This window comes from Oncorhynchus gorbuscha, linkage group LG19 (genome assembly GCF_021184085.1).
Source record: "Oncorhynchus gorbuscha isolate QuinsamMale2020 ecotype Even-year linkage group LG19, OgorEven_v1.0, whole genome shotgun sequence".
Classification (NCBI taxonomy): Eukaryota; Metazoa; Chordata; class Actinopteri; order Salmoniformes; family Salmonidae; genus Oncorhynchus; species Oncorhynchus gorbuscha.
The window spans coordinates 15,925,830-15,944,958 of record NC_060191.1 but is presented as its reverse complement, the minus strand read 5'-3'; the positions used below and the strand labels follow the sequence as shown (position 1 = coordinate 15,944,958).

The following is a 19,129-nucleotide window of genomic DNA, read 5'->3' as shown; positions in this document are numbered from 1 at the left end:
TGTATGTCTGGAATTTACGTCCTGTGTCGGCTGCCGTAGCTACCAGAGGAAGAATGGCCGGCTGGATGTGGATCCGCTGCTTTTTGGGGCCTCATCTCCAGAGAGTGCACCGTTCACAGGGGGAGTCCCGAACCGAAGGAAGAGCAGGGAGGAGGGTAGGCTCACCGCAGATACCGTGCTTGTGTTTGTGACCGACCCAGGAAGAGATAGGAATGTAACTTTGGTCGACGCTAGCACTAGTTCGCGCTCCGGTCAGGAAGTGTTATTGAAACTGCTGTCAGTCACTGAATGACGGAGGTGACAATATGAATATGTATGTATAGTTAACAAATTTGGGAATGTTCAGCTAGATACCAAGAGAATCAAGTATAATGGCTATCTTTGCGTTGTTGCAGGTGAGCATGCTAGCAAGCACGTAACCTAAGTCACTGTTGAGCTATGCTAGGTAGCTAACGTTAGCTGTACTAGCTAGGCAGGGAGATCATTGCACTTATCCATAGCTGGCTTGGCAAGTCACCACGCATTTAGCAGCTAACAACTTTCCCCTTATCTTACAACCCCAGGGATGGACTTATCAACCCAAGAGCCTGGAGAAACACACTGACAGCATCCTCGGATGGGTCGGTATATAACTAGCAAGTTACCACAATTTGTAGTATCTAATTGTTGATTATAACTCTGTTTTGATTAGCTAGAGAATAAACTATATTTTACTATTACATGCAGTGGCCTGCACTGTAATACACAACCTTTGATCTTTGTTTTTGCATTAACTGAAGCCACAAGTAAAGACAAGTAGCACACTCACATAGCTATACAGGTAGTCTATACATTCTCATACTTTGTGTTGAGATGTAACTGTTCTCTTGTGTGTTCTCCCTCCAGGCGTCAGCTTTGTGGTCTCTGTCATACTACAGCTCCCCTCTCCTCCTCTGCTACCTTTACAGAAAAGGTAATGTGTGTGTTCACTCATGCGATATGTAAGGTAATAAAAAAAATGACTCATGCAGTAGTAAAGCTCTTGGGTTTAACTATCAATACCACCCAGCTGTAGTGTAGTAGGTAAGTATTGGTACTGGCTAGTGGTGATATGGTTTGACGTAGGACATGTGTGCATGCTTGATTGCGAATAAGTGCAAGAAAGGGGGAGCAAATGGGTATTACTAGCCTAATTGTTTGTGTGTGTGGTGTTCGTAGGCCAAACTGTTGCTGTGTGTTTCAGGGTACATCTGCAGCAGTAAGCTGGTCCCAGTCAGTCAGTATGTGGGAACAGTAATGGTTTGTCTGCTGGGAGTCGCCTGTCTGAGAGGTGAGAACTTTACCCCTCTTTTTACTGAACTTGTATTGCTCTTCCTGGTTTGAGAAATCCTCTGTGTTCAATGGATTTTTTTCTCCCCATAAAATGTGTTAACATCTCAAAACCTAATTGTAGAGAATGTAGTGTCTGGTGTTCTTCATCTGCTACACAGACATTGGATTGTGTGTGACTAGTCTACCGCTAACTACGATTGCATTCCTGTGGGGTTACAATTTCACACACTGACTCCCTCACAAGGTGTGGGTCTATCAGGTACACTAAGTACACCCCTGAGACTTTCTCCGGCACTCTCTGCTTCTCTCTCCCTTTCCCTCTCTCTCTCAGGATGGGGACGGTGGAGAAACTCGGAGTATCAACAGTTCATCTCCATTCTGGAGGAAACCAGGAAGAACCACACGCCTAGCAACAAGGTAACACTGCTATGGCAACAGCTGGGCTGCGTCTCAAATGACACCTTACTCCCCATATGGTGTGTGATGTCTAACTAGTACCCTATATGTCATTTGATAGTATTCTCAGGCCTGTTTTGCTAGTGGTTGTCAATCTTGAATTAAAGAAACCTATTCTTCCTGATCACTCATTTTGAATGTTCTGTCTGTAGAAAAAACTGGCCTGCTATGATTTTGACTTCTCTCACTGGCCGGCAGACTTCAGCTGGGAAGAAGTTAGCAATCCGTGAGTTGTGTGTGTAATTTGCGTATTGATGTGAACCTTTTACATGTGTGTTAATTTTTACACTGTGATTGTATTTTTTTGGTATGAAATACACAAGGTGGTACAGTAAATATAAACAGGATGATTGTGTCTGGATTATGATTTGAGAGTAAGGCTCTATTTCCACTTGTTAAATGTCCCTTCTAACAGGAAGCTGCTGTCCAAGACAGGAGTGTCTCTACTGAAGCCAGAGCCCAAACTGAGAGGGGCAGCAGACAGCGTGCTCAACTCTTTACGCACTCTACCATGCCACATCGTCAGGTATAGACAGACTACAATATCCACAATACACTGTACTCTACCAGGGCCTGACAGAACCATTTTTAGCAACTTGCAGGACCATTTATATAAAAAAATGTAATACTTGTGCGAACGCTTGTCCCCCCCCCCCCCCCATGTAACACTATGAGGCAAAAAGGTGACTGAAAATAGTGTTGTATGATGTAAAACATTGTTCATTACTATACATTATCTCCTGCTGTTGTGGCCTTGAGCAAGACACTTAACCCCCCGCAAAGTAAAATACTGCACTGATAGGTTTCTGTTTAAAACACGTGGTCCGTCAACCCTCCATCTGGATAGCTACCGGGTGTGCAGACTTTTGATCCAACCCTGCACAAATATAAAGGTCCTGTTGAGCAGCTGATCATTTTTTGCAATGTGGTGTGTTCGAGCATGGCTGGAGCAAAGGCCTGCACACCCAGTAGCTCTCCTGGAATCTCCTGGAGGATGGTTTGTCCACCCTGCAACATTACAATTACAACTAAATACTTTCTTTATACAATGATTCCCTCGTTAAATGAACCAGGGATCAAACGGCTAAGGTTGGCGAGGTAGCTAACTAAGATGTTTATCTATTTGTACGGTTAAAATATGCAGTGTTCATGTTGACAACATTGGAGTTACTTGTCAATTATGATATTCTAAGAATATATACACTGCTCAAAAAAAAGGGAACACTAAAATACCACATCCTAGATCTGAATGAATGAAATATTCTTATTAAATATGTTTTTCTTTACATGGTTGAATGTGCTGACAACAAAATCACACAAAAATGATCAATGGAAATCAAATGTTCAACCCATGGAGGTCTGGATTTGGAGTCACACTCAAAATTAAAGTGGAAAACCACACTACAGGCTGATCCAAATTTGATGTAATGTCCTTAAAACAAGTCAAAATGAGGCTCAGTAGTGTGTGTGGCCTCCACGTGCCTGTATGACCTCCCTACAACGCCTGGGCATGCTCCTGATGAGGTGGCGGATGGTCTCCTGAGGGATCTCCTCCCAGACCTGGACTAAAGCATCCGCCAACTCTGGACAGTCTGTGGTGCAACGTGGCGTTGGTGGATGGAGAGAGACATGATGTCCCAGATGTGCTCAATTGGATTCAGGTCTGGGGAACGGGCGGGCCAGTCCATAGCATCAATGCCTTCCTCTTGCAGGAACTGTTGACACATTCCAGCCACATGAGGTCTAGCATTGTCTTGCATTAGGAGGAACCCAGGGCCAACCACACCAGCATATGGTCTCACAAGGGGTCTGAGGATCTCATCTCGGTACCTAATGGCAGTCAGGCTACCTCTGGCGAGCACATGGAGGGCTGTGCGGCCCCCCAAAAAATGCCACCCCACACCATGACTGACCCACTGCCAAACCGGTCATGCTGGAGGATGTTACAGGCAGCAGAATGTTCTTCACGGCGTCTCCAGACTGTCATGTCTGTCACATGTGCTCAGTGTGAACCTGCTTTCATCTGTGACGAGCACAGGGCGCCAGTGGCGGATTTGCCAATCTTGATGTTCTCTGGCAAATGCCAAACGTCGTGCACGGTGTTGGGCTGTAAGCACAACCCCCACCTGTGGACGTCGGGCCCTCATACCACCCTCATGGAGTCTGTTTCTGACCGTTTATGCAGACACATGCACATTTGTGGCCTGCTGGAGGTCATTTTGCAGGGCTCTGGTAGTGTTCCTGCTCCTCCTTGCACAAAGGCGGAGGTAGCGGTCCTGCTGCTGGGTTGTTGCCCTCCTACGGCCTCCTACACGTCTCTTGATGTACTGGCCTGTCTCCTGGTAGCGCCTCCATGCTCTGGACACTACGCTGACAGACACAGCAAACCTTCTTGCCACATCTCGCATTGATGTGCCATCCTGGATGAGCTGCACTACCTGAGCCACTTGTGTGGGTTGTAGACTCCGTCTCATGCTACCACTAGAGTGAAAGCACCGCAAGCATTCAAAAGTGACCAAAACATCAGCCAGGAAGCATAGGAACTGAGAAGTGGTCTGTGGTCCCCACCTGCAGAACCACTCCTTTATTGGGGGTGTCTTGCTAATTGCCTATATTTCCACCTATTGTCTATTCCATTTGCACAACAGCATGTGAAATGTATTGTCAATCAGTGTTGCTTCCTAAGTGGACAGTTTGATTTCACAGAAGTGTGATTGATTTGGAGTTAAATTGTTGTTTAAGTGTTCCCTTTATTTTTTTGAGCAGTGTATTTTTTACTTTGTTAGAATTACATGGCCAGTATTGAATAGAGAATCCTAGCCAATTTTGAGGGCTTGCGAGACAGCATTACAACCGGAGTATGCCGCATTTGGTTTCATCAACTGCACCTGTATCAACTGTGTGTCCCCCATTTGCGGTTATACACAAGTGCCAGTGGAAAGTTATTTTAGGACATTGGACATGTCAATGACATTAATACATGCTAAGTAGTTAACTAGCAAGATAACCAGCCAAGCTACACTGTTTTGAATTGGCTATCTAGTTAGTCTGTTGTATATCATTATTTTACCTGCTGCCCAAGTCTCTCTCTCCTCTGGCAACGGCCCACTGGTACACGCGCCCCACTGGCGCACACGTCATTAGTTTTCCAGGATTTTCATTGCTTACCAAAAGTCAGCTATAAGTGGGCAAATGACTCACTAACAAGCAATGAATATCAACAAATGTGCACATGCGGCTCGCTTTGATCTCAAAAACGCATCTCTCGACTGCCTGATTGAAAGAACTCTTGTCTGTCAATGCAGGCCTTCAATAATTATACTCTGATGCACTCTGCATAGATTAGAACAGTGTGTAACTCTGCGTCTGGAGGACACACATCCAGTTCTGAATGGAGTACCCTCATTTATATTGGAATTCATTTAACTTGTCCACAACTTAAATCGATATTCTTATTGTCCGTCATTTTCTTTTACTTGCCCGGGGCAAGCGGACAGGCGTTAACGTCGACCCCTGTCTGCCATGCTACATTGCCAGGTATAAACAGACTAAAATACCCACAACACACTGTATTCTACCTTGCCATATGGTCAGGTACTAAACTACACTGAACAAAAATATAAATGCAACATTCAACAGTTTCAAAGAGTTACACTATATAAGGAAGTCAGTCAATGGAAATAAATAAATTAGGCCTTATGTATTTCACATGACTGGGAATACAGATATGTATCTGTTGATACCTTAAAACAAAAATAGGGGCGTGCATCAGAAAACTCGTCAGTATCTGGTGTGACCACCATTTGCCTCATGTAGTGCGACATCTCCTTCGCTTACAGTTCATCGGGCTGTTGATTGTGGTCTCCGGGATGTTGTCCCACTCCTCTTCAATGGCTGTGCAAAGTTGCTTTATATTGGCGGGAACTGTCGTCCCCATTCTCATCGACAGGGCTGTAGTGGAGCAGGTTGAGAGCTTCAAATTCCTTGGTGTCCACATCAACAACGAAGTAGAATGGTCCAAACACACCAAGACAGTCATGAAGAGGGCACGACAAAGCCTTCTCCCTCTCAGGAAACTAAAAAGATTTGGCATGGGTCGTGAGATCCTTAAAAGGTTCTACAGCTGCAACGTTGAGAGCATCCTGACCGGTTGTATCACTGCCTGGTACGGCAATTGCTCGGCCTCTGACCGCAAGGCACTTCAGAGGGTAGTGCGTACGGCCCAATACATCACTGGGGAAAACTGCCTGCCATCCAGGACCTCTACACCAGGCAGTATCAGAGGAAGGCCCTAAAAATTGTCAAAGACCCCAGCCACCCCAGTCATAGACTGTTCTCTCTACTACCGCAAGACAAGCGGTACCGGAGTGCCAAGTCTAGGACAAAAAGGCTTCTCAACAGTTTTTACCCCCAAGCCATAAGACTTCTGAACAGGTAACCAATGGTTAGCCGGACTATTTACATTGTGTGCCCCCCCCCAACCCCTCTTTTACGCTGCTGCTACTCTCTGTTTATCTTATATGCATAGTCACTTTAACAATACATCCATGTACATACTACCTCAATTGGCCCGACCAACCAGTGCTCCCGCACATTGGCTATCTGCATTGTGTCCCACCTCCAGCCAACCTCTCTTTTTACACTACTGCGACTCTCTGTTCATCATATATGCAAAGTCACTTTAACTATACCTACATATACAAACTACCTCAATAAGCCTGACTAACCTGTGTCTGTATATAGCTATGCTACTCCTATTTTCAAATGTCTTTTTACTGTTTTATTTATTTACTTACCTACACACACACACACACACCTTTTTGTTTTCGTACTATTGGTTAGAGCCGGTAAGTAAGCATGGTCTACTACACCTGTTGTATTTGGCGCACGTGACAAATAAACTTTGATTTGTACACGTCAATCCAGAGCATCCCAAACATGCTCAACGAGTGACATGTCTGTGTATGCAGGCCATGGAAGAACTGGGACATTTTCTTCTTCCAGGAATTGTGTACAGATCCCTTCGACATGGGGCCATGAATTATCATGCTGAAATATGAGGTGATGGTGATGGATGAATGGCACGACATTGGGCCTTAACTTATGCCTGCCTGTACCATAACCCAGCGTTTCCCAAACTCAGTCATCGTGACCCCAAGGGGTGCACGTTTTGGTTTTTGCTCTAACACTACACAGCTGATTGAAATTATCAAAGCTTGATGATTATCTGAATTAGCCGTGTAGTGTTAGGGCAAAAACCAAAACATGCACCCCTTGGGGTCACGAGGACTGATTTTGGGGAAACCCTGCCATAACCCCAGCAACACCATGGGGCACTCTGTTCACATTGTTAACATTAGCAAACCCCTGACCCACACGACGCCATACTTTTTTATATTTTTGTTCAGTGGAAATGCATTATATTCTACAACATCATCAGGTACTAAACTAAATGCACTATATTCTATGACATCAGGTACTAAACTAAATGCACTATATTCTACCATACCACATAATCAGGTACTAAACTAAATGCACTATATTCTACCATACCACATAATCAGGTACTAAACTAAATGCACTATATTCTACCATACCACATAATCAGGTACTAAACTAAATGCACTATATTCTACCATACCACATAATCAGGTGCTAAACTACATACACTATTCTACCATACCACATAATCAGGTACTCAACTAAATACACTATTCTACCATACCACATAATCAGGTACTCAACTAAATACACTATATTCTACCACATAATCAGGTACTCAACTAAATACACTATATTCTACCACATCGGGTACTAAACTAAATACACTATATTCTACCATGCCACATCGGTATAAACACTCCATAGACTACAATATACCACACTACCATGCAACATAGTCAGATCTCGTACTACACAGGGCATAATGTAACTAACGACAACTACTGTTTCTATCACTGTCTCTCTGCAGTCACACTGTTATAGCAGGCAGGCTTGGTATATTTGATTGATATTACATTACTGCCTGCTAGCCCACTGACTCGACCTCTTCTCTCCCCTCCCTCTTTCTCCTCCTCTCTAGTTTTCTGATTGCCCACTCATTTGGAAGGAGGATGCTGTACCCTGGGTCTGTATTCCTACTGCAAAGGGCTATGAGACCCATGCTACAACAGGGCCAGGCTAGACTTATAGAAGAGGTGAGTCACCACACACACCCCACAGTAGGGTCAAGTTACATTCATTTACAATAGTTGATGTATTCATATACAGTGTATTTGGAAATATACAGACCTCTTTTTCCACATTTTGTTATAAATCTACACATAATGACAAAGCGAAAACAGATTTTTAGTATTCAGACCTTTTGCTATGAGACTCAAAATTGAGCTCCGGTGCATCCTGTTTCCATTAATCATCCTTGATGTTTCTATAACTTGATTGGAGTCCATCTGTGGTAAATTCAATTGATTGGACATGATTTGGAAATGCACAAACCTGTCTATATAAGGTCCCACAGTTGACAGTGCACATCAGAGCAAAAACTAAGAATTGTCTGTAGAGCTCTGAGACGGGATTGTGTAGAGAAACAGATCTGGGGAAGGGTACCAAAAAACAAAACATTTCTGCAGCATTGAAGGTCCCCAATAACACACTGGCCTCCATCATTCTTAAATGGAAGAAGTTTGGAACCCCCAAGAGAAGGGCCTTGGTCAGGGAGGTGACCAAGAAACCAATGATCACTGACAGATCTCTAGAGTTCCTCTGTGGAGATGGGAGAACCTTCCAGAAGGACAACCATCTCTGCAGCACTATACCAATCAGGCCTTTCTGGTAGAGTGGCCAGACGGAAGCAACTCCTCAGCAAAAAACACATGACAGCCCGCTTGGAGTTTGCCAAAAATGTACCTAAAGGACTCTCAGACCATGACAAGCAAGATTCTCTGGTCTGATCAAACCAGATTGAACACTTTGGCCTGAATGCCAAGCATCGTGTATGGAGGAAATCGGGTACCATCCCAACGGTGAAGCATGGTGGTGGCTGCATCATGCTGTGGGGATGTTTTTCAGCGGCAGGGACTGGGAAACTAATTAGGATTGAGGGAAAGATGAAGGGAGCAAAGTACAGAGAGATCCTTGATGAAAACCTGCTGCAGAGTGCTGGAGCACTCAGAACCTCCGACTGGGATGACGATTCACCTTTCAACAGGACAGTGACCCTAAGCACACAGCCAAGACAACACAGTAGTGGCTTCGGGACAAGTCTCAATGTCAGTGAGCGGGCCAGCCGGAGCCTGGACTTGAACCTGATCAAACATCTCTGGTGAGACTTAATAATAGCTGTGCAGCGACACTCCCCATCCAACTTGACAGATCTTGAGAGGATCTGCAGAGGAGAATGGGAGTAACTCCCCAAATACAGGTATGCCAAGATTGTAGCGTCATACCCAAGAAGACTGAAGGCTGTAATCTCTGTCAAAGGTGATTCAACAAAGCACTGAGTAAAGGGTCTGAATATTTATGTAAATGTAATATTTCAGTTATTTATTTTTATACATTTTCAAACATTTCTAAAAACCTGTTTTTGCTTTGTCATTATGGTGTATTGTCTGTAGGGGAAAAAACTATTTAATCCAAGGCTGTAACAAAATGTGGAAAAAGTCAAGGGGTCTGAATACTTTCCGAATGCAATGTATGCAACCTTTCGCTCATAGACCTGCTTAACTTAAGTTTCTCTCTTCCGAGCCATTTCTGTACCTCCCTCCCTCTCTGTGTGCAGTGTGAGGGCCAGAGGAACAAGCTGGTGGCATGTGATGGGAATGAGATTGATACCATGTTTGTGGACCGCAGGAGAGACGAAGGACAGCACGGACAGACTCTGGTAAGGACATGCACAATGCTCAATGAACCATCAGAACTACATTACCCATGGTTCCATGTGAGGTCTGTAGTGTTTGCTGTATGTCCTGCTGTAGGTGATCTGCTGTGAGGGGAACGCAGGCTTCTATGAGGTGGGCTGTATGAACACTCCATTGGAAGGTGAGGAACCTCTGTCGGAGACTTTTTTTTTTTACACATTAGAAATACTTAATTTTTAGTTCCTTCCTCTCATCTTACTTTACCATCCTTCCTTCCTCCCTCCCTTTGTGGTAAAGATCACTGTTCATACATGGTTGTTAACATATTCCCATAACCTGTTAAATTCAAACTAGAGCAGTATAAAACTATTTGTCTGTCTGTGTTGCAGGTGGATACTCAGTGCTTGGCTGGAACCACCCTGGCTTTGCAGGAAGCACGGTAAGCCTTAGTGTCCCTCGCTCTTCCCCTATCACGCTTTTGTATGAACTTACCAGCATGTTTCAATGGCATTATTAGGCAAGTTTTGTCTTATGTGGGAAGTCTGGTTTGTCTACACGGGTCATTCTTGGAGAATGTTGGAAGACACAGGGTTGTGGGCTCGATTCCCACAGGGGACCAGCAAGTAAATGTAGGGAAATGTATCCACTCACGACTGTGAGTTGATAAGAGCGCCTGCTAAATTACTAAAATGTCTGTTAGCAGCAGATTTGTTTCCGTCTCAGAATGTGCGTTGACGTGAAAGTAAATGTAAAACAACAACTCTTCGTTCCCCTATCCACTCCCTTATTTCTCTCTCAGGGCGTACCGTTCCCCCAGAACGAGGCCAATGCCATGGATGTAGTGATCCAGTTTGCAGTGCACAAGCTGGGCTTCCAGCTCAGTGACATAATGGTGTATGCCTGGTCCATAGGGGGATTCACAGGTATGGACCCTATTGGTATATGCAGTTTGTCTGGCCCTAGTTTGTTGTGGGAATGAGTTGACCAATTTCACCAACATACTGTAAGCACCACTTTATTTCTCCCCCCTCATCATTTTCTCTTCTCTCACCCTCTCTCTCCCCATTCTTCTCCCTACTCTCTCCTCCTCCCCTCTCATACTTCCTTTTCTCTGTCTATATATTTCTCTCTCTCAGCCAGTTGGGCGGTGATGTCCTATCCAGAGATCCAAGCGCTGGTGTTGGATGCATCCTTTGATGACCTGCTGCCTCTGGCCCTCAAGGTCATGCCCGACAGCTGGAGTGAGTCTTGCGCAGGGGTCATGGGTCAAGGCGTGGAAAAGACCAATGATGTCATATAAACAGAAATGTATTATGTCTTTGGATGACACTTTTTTTCCTATTATGAGATGTATTCTTTAAGAAGTGAATAGTCACTCTGGATAAGAGCATCTCCTAAAGACCTGAGGTGTGTCTATATGTAAGGGCTGTGTTTGGTTCAGGATCTGACAATGAAAATTGTATGTTTCAGGGCCACTGGTGACACATACAGTCAGGCAGTACATGAACCTCAACAGTGCAGATCAGCTCTGCAAGTAAGTGCAACACTCTTTACTCACACAAACACTTTACACGTGTGTGTGACTGACACAAACATATCATCCATGGAAAATATTGGGTAAATCTATTTGAATTGAATCACTTTTTGACAGCATCCCATTTGATTTGAACAAAACTTTCCGTATATTACCCATTGAAGAAGTGGTCAGAAAGGGACCTTTTGACCTGAATGCCAAAATATTCAGGAGAATAAAGGTGCTCAAAGTTGACTTATTTTGCATACCCCACCATACCATCAGATAGCAATGTCTTCATCACTGGAAAAGATACACAGTTGGGTTCGATATCAATTAAAAGCTTAAAAACAGGGTTGTCAAACTATTGTATAAATTCTAGATGTTTCATTTCATCTCCCAACTCCTCAAAAATAGAAAAGTGAGGTGTAAGTTTGCATTGGGACTTTTGATGTGTATTCTAATGCAAATCCATGTTACGTTTCTGCTACCTTTAATCTCAATGATCAATTAGCTTAGACCCTATTTTACATAGATATTTTTGTGTTGTGTCCGCCATCAGTTGAAACGCAACATGCTCTTGAATACAGGGTGGTTGTCATTTTAATCATAGTAATATAATTAATAGGATGGACCTATCCCTTCAGACCACTGCAATTTAGCTGGTACACCATTGACATTTTAACTTCTAATTACTACCACAGATGGCCCACCGTTGAATGTTAACATTAATGGTCATACATATTCTATTATCTATATTTCTATAGGTTTTCTATGGAGGATTGACAGTCATTTAAAACAGATATCCCCATTCAAGTCAACATTCTGTGTGGACCAACAACCGTCTTTGTGGTACCATTTGAAAGTTGACATTTCCATTGTATTCACTTTTTTTGTGTGTGCATTTAACAGCCAAAACATGACACCAACCCTGCATTCTTGTGTTGCATGTTATGCTTATAAGGTACGAGGGGGTGTGGTAATATACCACGGCTAAGGGCTGTTCTTATGCACGACGAAAACGCTGAGTGCCTGACACAGCCCTTAGCTGTGGTATATTAGACATGTATCCCCCCCCCCCCCGAGGTGCCATATTGCTATTTTAAACAGGTTACCAACGTAATTAGAGCAGTAAAAATAAATGTTTCGTCTTACCCATGGTAGTCAGCCGATCAGCATCAGGCCCTGACCCACCCAGTTTATAATGAAACTTCAGTACTTTTTCAATACTAGAACATGAAAAAATGGTTTGGTACTAGAATTTGTTACATTCAGTACTTCTGTCAAATCTGACTCGCGGTTCAGCGCAGCTAATGCAAAGGCACGTCTCTCCCAAGGATGATCTATTGCCTCAGCGAACTGAATGGTGTGCTAATACGGCGTCTGTGGGCCGCCCCCCTCCCCTCTCTCTTGTGACACAGCGCGCAGTTTTATCAAATAAGCTACTTCTATGCAAATGTTGTTGATCAGTACAATAAAATAAGTCCCAAATGGGAGGGAAACTGTGTCAACTGTAGCCCCATGAAATCAGCCAAAACAAGCTCAACTCAATGCATGCACTCACTCCTATTAAATATGCATACACCTGTATTGTGTACACAACATTAGGAACACCTGCTCTTTCCATGAGTGACCAGGTGAAAGCTATGATTCCTTATTGATGTCACTTGTTAAATCCACTTCAATCAGTGTAGATGAAAGGTAGGAGACTGGTTAAAGATGGATTTTTAAGCCTTGAGACATGGATTGTGTATGTGTGCCATTCAGAGGGTGAATGGGAAAGACACAAGATTGAACTTCCTTTGAACGGGTTATGGTAGTAAGTGCCAGGTGCACCGGTTTGAGTGTGTCAAGAACTGCAACACTGCTGGGTTTTTCCACGCTCAACAGTTTCCTGTGTGTGTCAAGAATGGTCCACCACACAAAGGACATCCAGCCAACTTGAAACAACTGTGGGAAGCATTGGAATCAACACGGGTCAGCATCCTCGTGGAACTATTTCGATACCTTCTAGAGTCCATGCCCTGATGAATTCAGTCTGTTCTGAGGGGAAAGGGGGGGGGGGGGAAATAACTCAATATTAAGTGTTCTTAATGTTTTGGGCACTGTGTATAGGCTACAACTTTATTTTTTTACATTTATTTGTATTTTTTATTTCACCTTTATTTAACCAGGTAGGCAAGTTGAGAACAAGTTCTCATTTACAATTGCGACCTGGCCAAGATAAAGCAAAGCAGTTCGACACATACAACAACACAGAGTTACACATGAAGTAAAACAAACATGCAGTCAATAATACAGTATAAACAAGTCTATATACAATGTGATCAAATGAGGTGAGAAGGGAGGTAAAGGCAAAAAAAGGCCATGGTGGCAAAGTAAATGCAATATAACAAGTAAAACACTGGAATGGTAGATTTGCAATGGAAGAATGTGCAAAGTAGAAATAAAAATAATGGGGTGCAAAGGAACAAAATAAATTAATAAATTAAATACAGTAGGGAAAGAGGTAGTTGTTTGGGCTAAGTTATAGGTGGGCTATGTACAGGTGCAGTAATCTGTGAGCTGCTCTGACAGTTGGTGCTTAAAGCTAGTGAGGGAAATAAGTGTTTCCAGTTTCAGAGATTTTCGTAGTTCGTTCCAGTCATTGGCAGCAGAGAAATGGAAGGAGAGGCGGCCAAAGAAAGAATTGGTTTTGGGGGTGACTAGAGAGATATACCTGCTGGAGCGTGTGCTACAGGTGGGATATGCTATGGTGACCAGCGAGCTGAGATAAGGGGGAACTTTACCTAGCAGGGTCTTGTAGATGACATGGAGCCAGTGGGTTTGGCGACGAGTATGAAGCGAGGGCCAGCCAACGAGAGTGTACAGGTCGCAATGGTGGGTAGTATATGGGGCTTTGGTGACGAAACGGATTGCACTGTGATAGACTGCATCCAATTTGTTGAGTAGGGTATTAGAGGCTATTTTCTAAATGACATCGCCAAAGTCGAGGATTGGTAGGATAGTCAGTTTTACAAGGGTATGTTTGGCAGCATGAGTGAAGGATGCTTTGTTGCGAAATAGGAAGCCAATTCTAGATTTAACTTTTGGATTAGAGATGTTTGATATGGGTCTGGAAGGAGAGTTTACAGTCTAACCAGTGACCTAACCATTTTACCCAGTTTATCAATAGAGATTAACCATTCAAATAAATTACCGTTATGTAAATAGATGCGTAAAAACCAAGTAAAATTGATTGCTATGTATGGATTAATTCATCAATTATACAGTCTCTGAAAAAGGCTGTTGTAAAAACATTCAAATCTAATGATATTGAATTTAAAAGATGCCCACCGATTGAACAGAGCCGTCAGTAGCTGAGTTTGTCTGGATCAAGTGCCATTCTGTGACCGGCTAATGTTCATTTGGTTGGTGTTGAGTATGGTGATACTAGTCCTGGTATCTGTATTGAAGTCGAGCATATTGTCTCAACTGGGCACAACATTTTTGCTTTTGTTTTTTTTGTATTAATTCATTTAACCTTTTATTTAACTAGGCAAGTCAGTTAAGAACAACTTCTTATTTACAATGATGGCAGACCTGGACGATGCTGGGCCAATTGTGCGATGCCCTATGGGACTCCCAATCACGGCCGGATGTGATGCAGCCTGGAACATCAGATGTAAAGTAGGGTATAAGCTACAACATATGCAAATATGAAGAACAAAAGAGTTTACAAGTTTAGATAATTGTGTTTAAGGTTAAAAATAATAAAATAGTTGGATAAAGCTTTTAATTGATTACAACTATCTTTTCCAGTGATGAAGACATGGCTATCTGATGGTATGGTGGGATATGTAAAATAGGTCAACTTTGAGTACCTTATATCTCCTGAATATTTTGGCATTCAGGTCCAAAAGGACCATTTCTGAGCACTTCTACAATGGGCAAATGTGTATGGGAGGTTTTGTTCAAATCAAAAGGGGTGCTGTTTACCCTAAGGGAAGATGGGAGGGTCTGAGTATTTTATGACCCTTTAACACTCAGAGTTCTTCCTTAGGTACCAGGGACCAGTGCTTCTGATCAGAAGAACCAAAGATGAGATCATTACCACCACGTGAGTCACTATGAAGGCATGAATAACGAAGACTTAGAGCCCGTTCAGATTACCTCGATCTACCAGTGCATAGCTTTAGTGGCTGGTTTCACTGACTGACTGTTGTTTCAGGGGTCCAGAAGACATCATGTCCAACAGAGGAAACAATCTCCTGCTCAAACTTCTGCAGTTCAGGTTGGTTCTCTGTCTCAAAGACCTCACATAGGCTGTGTATGTCTGTACACGACAGACTTGATTATCCACAACCTCACACAGACATCTGTGTTGCCTTGTACTATATACAGTTGAAGTCGGAAGTTTACATACACATCAGCCAAATACATTTAAACTCAGTTTTTCACAATTCCTGACATTTAATCCTAGTAAAAATTCCCTGTCTTAGGTCAGTTAGGATCACCACTTTATTTTAAGAAAGTGACATGTCAGAATAATAGTAGTGATTTATTTCACCTTTCATCACATTCCCAGTGGGTCAGAAGTTTACATACACTCAATTAGTATTTGGTAGCGTTACCTTTAAATTGTTTAGCTTGGGTCAAATGTTCCGGGTAGCCTTCCACAAGCTTCCCACAATAAGTAGTGTGAATTTTGGCCCATCCTCTTGACAGAGCTGGTGTAACTGAGTCATGTTTCTAGGCCTCCTAGCTCGCACACGCTTTTTCAGTTCTGCCCTAAATGTTTCTATGGGATTGAGGTCAGGGTGTTGTGATGGCCACTCCAATACCTTGACATTATTCTCCTTAAGCCATTTTGCCACATACATTGGAAGTATGCTTGGGGTCATTGTCCATTTGGAAGATCCATTTGCGACCAAGCTTTAACTTCCTGACTGATGTCTTGAGATGTTGCTTCAATATATCTACATAATTTTCCATCCTCGTGATGTCATCTATTTTGTGAAGTGCACCAGTCCTTCCTGCAGCAAAGCACCCCCACAACATGATGCTGCCACCCCCGTGCTTCACGGTTGGGATGGTGTTCTTCGGCTTGCAAGGGTCCCCCTTTTCCCTCCAAACATAACGATGGTCATTATGGCCAAACAGCTCTATTTTTGTTTCATCAGACCAGAGGACATTTTTCTAAAAAGTATGATCTTTATCCCTATGTGCAGTTGCAAAACGTAGTCGGGCTTTTTTATTGAGGTTTCGGAGGAGTGGCTTCTTCCTTGCTTAGCGGCCTTTCAGGTTATGTCGATATAGGACTTGTTTTACTGTGGATATAGATACTTTTATACCGGTTTTCTCCAGCATCTTCACAAGATCCTTTGCTGTTGTTCTGGAATTGATAGCACTTTTCGCACCAAAGTACGTTCATCTCTAGGAGACAGAACGCGTCTCATTTCTGAGTGGTTCGACGGCTACGTGGTCCCATGGTGTTTATACGTGCGTACTAATGTTTGTACAGATGAACGTGATACCTTCAGGCGTTTGGAAATTGCTCCCAAGGATAAACCACTTTTTTTCTTGTTCTGAGGTCTTGGTTGATTTCTTTTATAAGTGAAATAATCTGTCTGTAAACAATTGTTGGAAAAATTAATTGTCATGCACAAAGTCCTAACCAACTTGTCCTAACCAACTTGACAAAGAAATTTGTGGAGTGGTTGAAAAATGAGTTTTAATGACTCCAACCTAAGTGTATGTAAACTTCTGACTTCAACTGTATACATACACTAGGAACAGAGTGAGCACTGTGTTTGTTTTAAACTCTTTCTGATGTCATATCTTCAGGTACCCCCAGGTGATGACAGACGATGGAGTCCGGGCCATCAGAGCATGGCTGGCTGCCTCCAACCACGTAGAAGAGGCAGCGGTGTACAGTAGCTATGAGGTGGATGATGACTGGTGTGTGTCTGTACTGCAGTCGTATAAGACGGAGAGAGACGTTTTCTTCCCCTGGAGCGTTGGTAAGACTGCTCCTCAAATGACAACACCATTACAACTGTTTGATTTAGATTACAATCTCCCTAGATTAACTACTTGATGATGGACTTGGTCTTTGTTTACTGCCTCTTAGACACTACTCTCTGCCAGAGGTGGAAAAAGTACTCAATTGTCATACTTGAGAGAAAGTAAAAGCTATACATCAAATTCCTTATATTTAGCTAACCAGACAGCACAATTTCTTTTTTGACAGCTAGGGGCAGCTCCAACACTCTGTAAATGTCTAAGGAAGCATTTATGTTTAGTGAGTCCACCAGACCAGCGGCAGTAGGGATGACCAGGGACGTTCTCTTGATGTGTGTGAATTGGACATTTTTCCTGTACTGCTAAGCATTCAAATTGTAACTAGTACTTTTGGGTGTTGGGGGAAAATGTATGGAGTAAAAATACATGTAGTAAAGTACAGCTACTCCAAACAAATACTTAAGTAGTATTTTCACACCACTGCTCTCTGCTGAGATTGTGAATCCATATTTTTTATTTTATTTAACAAGGCAAGTTTGTTAAGAACAAATTATTTACAATGGCGGCCTACCAAAAGGCCCATGGGGGATGGGATTAAAAATATAGGACAAAACAGACCTATATAAACACTTGTGTGTTGTGGTTTTCCTGCCTGTTTTGTCAGGTGAGGACATGACACTGGAGGGAAGACGGCAACTGGCTCTTTTCCTGGTGAGAAACTGCTTCTTTCATCTTCTGTTGTTCCTCCTCTCTACAACATGACTTGTATTCTATCCCCCTCCCCCCTCCATCAGTGCCTTTCATCTTGTCTCCTTCACCCCCCCAATGCTGAAGAACACTTGAGGTTTCCATAATTAGATCACCTGTGCAATGTATTTCTATTGGCTCTGTGGATTAAGTAATTTACTACAGTGAATGCTGCTACATTTGTTCTGTGGTGGGCTAATGCCTTTTAAGTACATTTGATTCCCTTTATATGGTAAGGAGGTGAGTGGGCTTCCATTAAAGTCAGACAAAAGCAAATCTACAGATTTCCATTGGGAATGTTCTCTCGTTCATTGTTTTCCCTCCCATCTCATCACTTGTTCCCTCCCATCTCCATCACTTGTTCCCTCCCATCTCCATCACTTGTTCCCTCCCATCTCCATCACTTGTTCCCTCCCATCTCCATCACTTGTTCCCTCCCATCTCCATCACTTGTTCCCTCCCATCTCCATCACTTGTTCCCTCCCTTTCTCAGGCACGGAAGTACATGCGGAACTTCGACTCAACTCACTGCACTCCTCTCCCCTACTCTGAATTCACTGTCCCTTGGAGACTGTAGAAAGAGGGTTGAAGGATGGATAGAAACGAGAAGCAAAGAGCCTGGTGGGGACCAACCAATGAGGTTTACAGTGCATGGATTGAATGTATGGGAGGTGTACAAGGCAGCGAGACCCAGTCGGTATTGGAATGTTGCGACCCTGCCCACCTGGCATATGTCTACTTGTTTTAATCAATTACAAAATGTACATGTCTAAAGATTACTGCTCCCTAGCGTTCTCGCTACTTAGAAAAACTTAATATTGCCTCATGCCCCTTTATGATGCTAGCGTCCGACCGGAACATCAAGCTAGTCAAGACCAACGCTATACAGCTACAAGTAGTGAGTGGAGTTTCAAACGAACTGTGATAGTGCTTTCCCCACGCCAAATAGCCTGAAGCCACAGGGCTCTTCCTCGACATGGGAGCATTGCCAACAGTAGGTTGTGATTTTCGACCTGGCTACATGTACAATTGAACACAGCAGCTTTTTAGCATGTTTTATTTCTGTACAAAACAAAAATAAACAAAGTTGGCTCCTTTACAATGGTAAAGAATTTGTTTTCACAATGTGGGCGTGGTCTAAGGGAATTCCTTATCGTCTGAGTATAATACCCTGACTTCACAGCTCGCGTCACAAAATAAATCTATAGAATTCAATTATTGCGTCAACGAGCGTTTGTGTTGC

General features: G+C 43.1%; 1 protein-coding gene across 2 annotated transcripts; it reads left to right on the top strand.

Moving 5' to 3' along the window:
- Positions 1 to 18,983, top strand: LOC124006314 (phosphatidylserine lipase ABHD16A-like). 2 transcript variants are annotated; one of them, XM_046316261.1, is made up of 19 exons: positions 1 to 155; positions 564 to 620; positions 886 to 952; positions 1,223 to 1,309; positions 1,643 to 1,728; positions 1,920 to 1,993; positions 2,183 to 2,293; positions 7,850 to 7,964; positions 9,545 to 9,646; positions 9,741 to 9,804; positions 10,013 to 10,062; positions 10,423 to 10,546; positions 10,760 to 10,864; positions 11,094 to 11,157; positions 15,179 to 15,235; positions 15,347 to 15,409; positions 16,963 to 17,138; positions 17,804 to 17,850; positions 18,380 to 18,983. In XM_046316261.1, the coding sequence occupies exons 1-19, from the start codon at positions 54 to 56 to the stop codon at positions 18,461 to 18,463; spliced, it is 1,635 nt and encodes a 544-aa protein (XP_046172217.1). In that variant the 5' UTR covers positions 1 to 53; the 3' UTR covers positions 18,464 to 18,983. The 2 variants fall into 2 exon arrangements, with proteins under 2 accessions (XP_046172217.1, XP_046172218.1); XM_046316262.1 differs by lacking the exon at positions 1 to 155 and adding an exon at positions 211 to 395.
- The last annotated feature ends 146 nt before the right edge of the window (positions 18,984 to 19,129 follow it).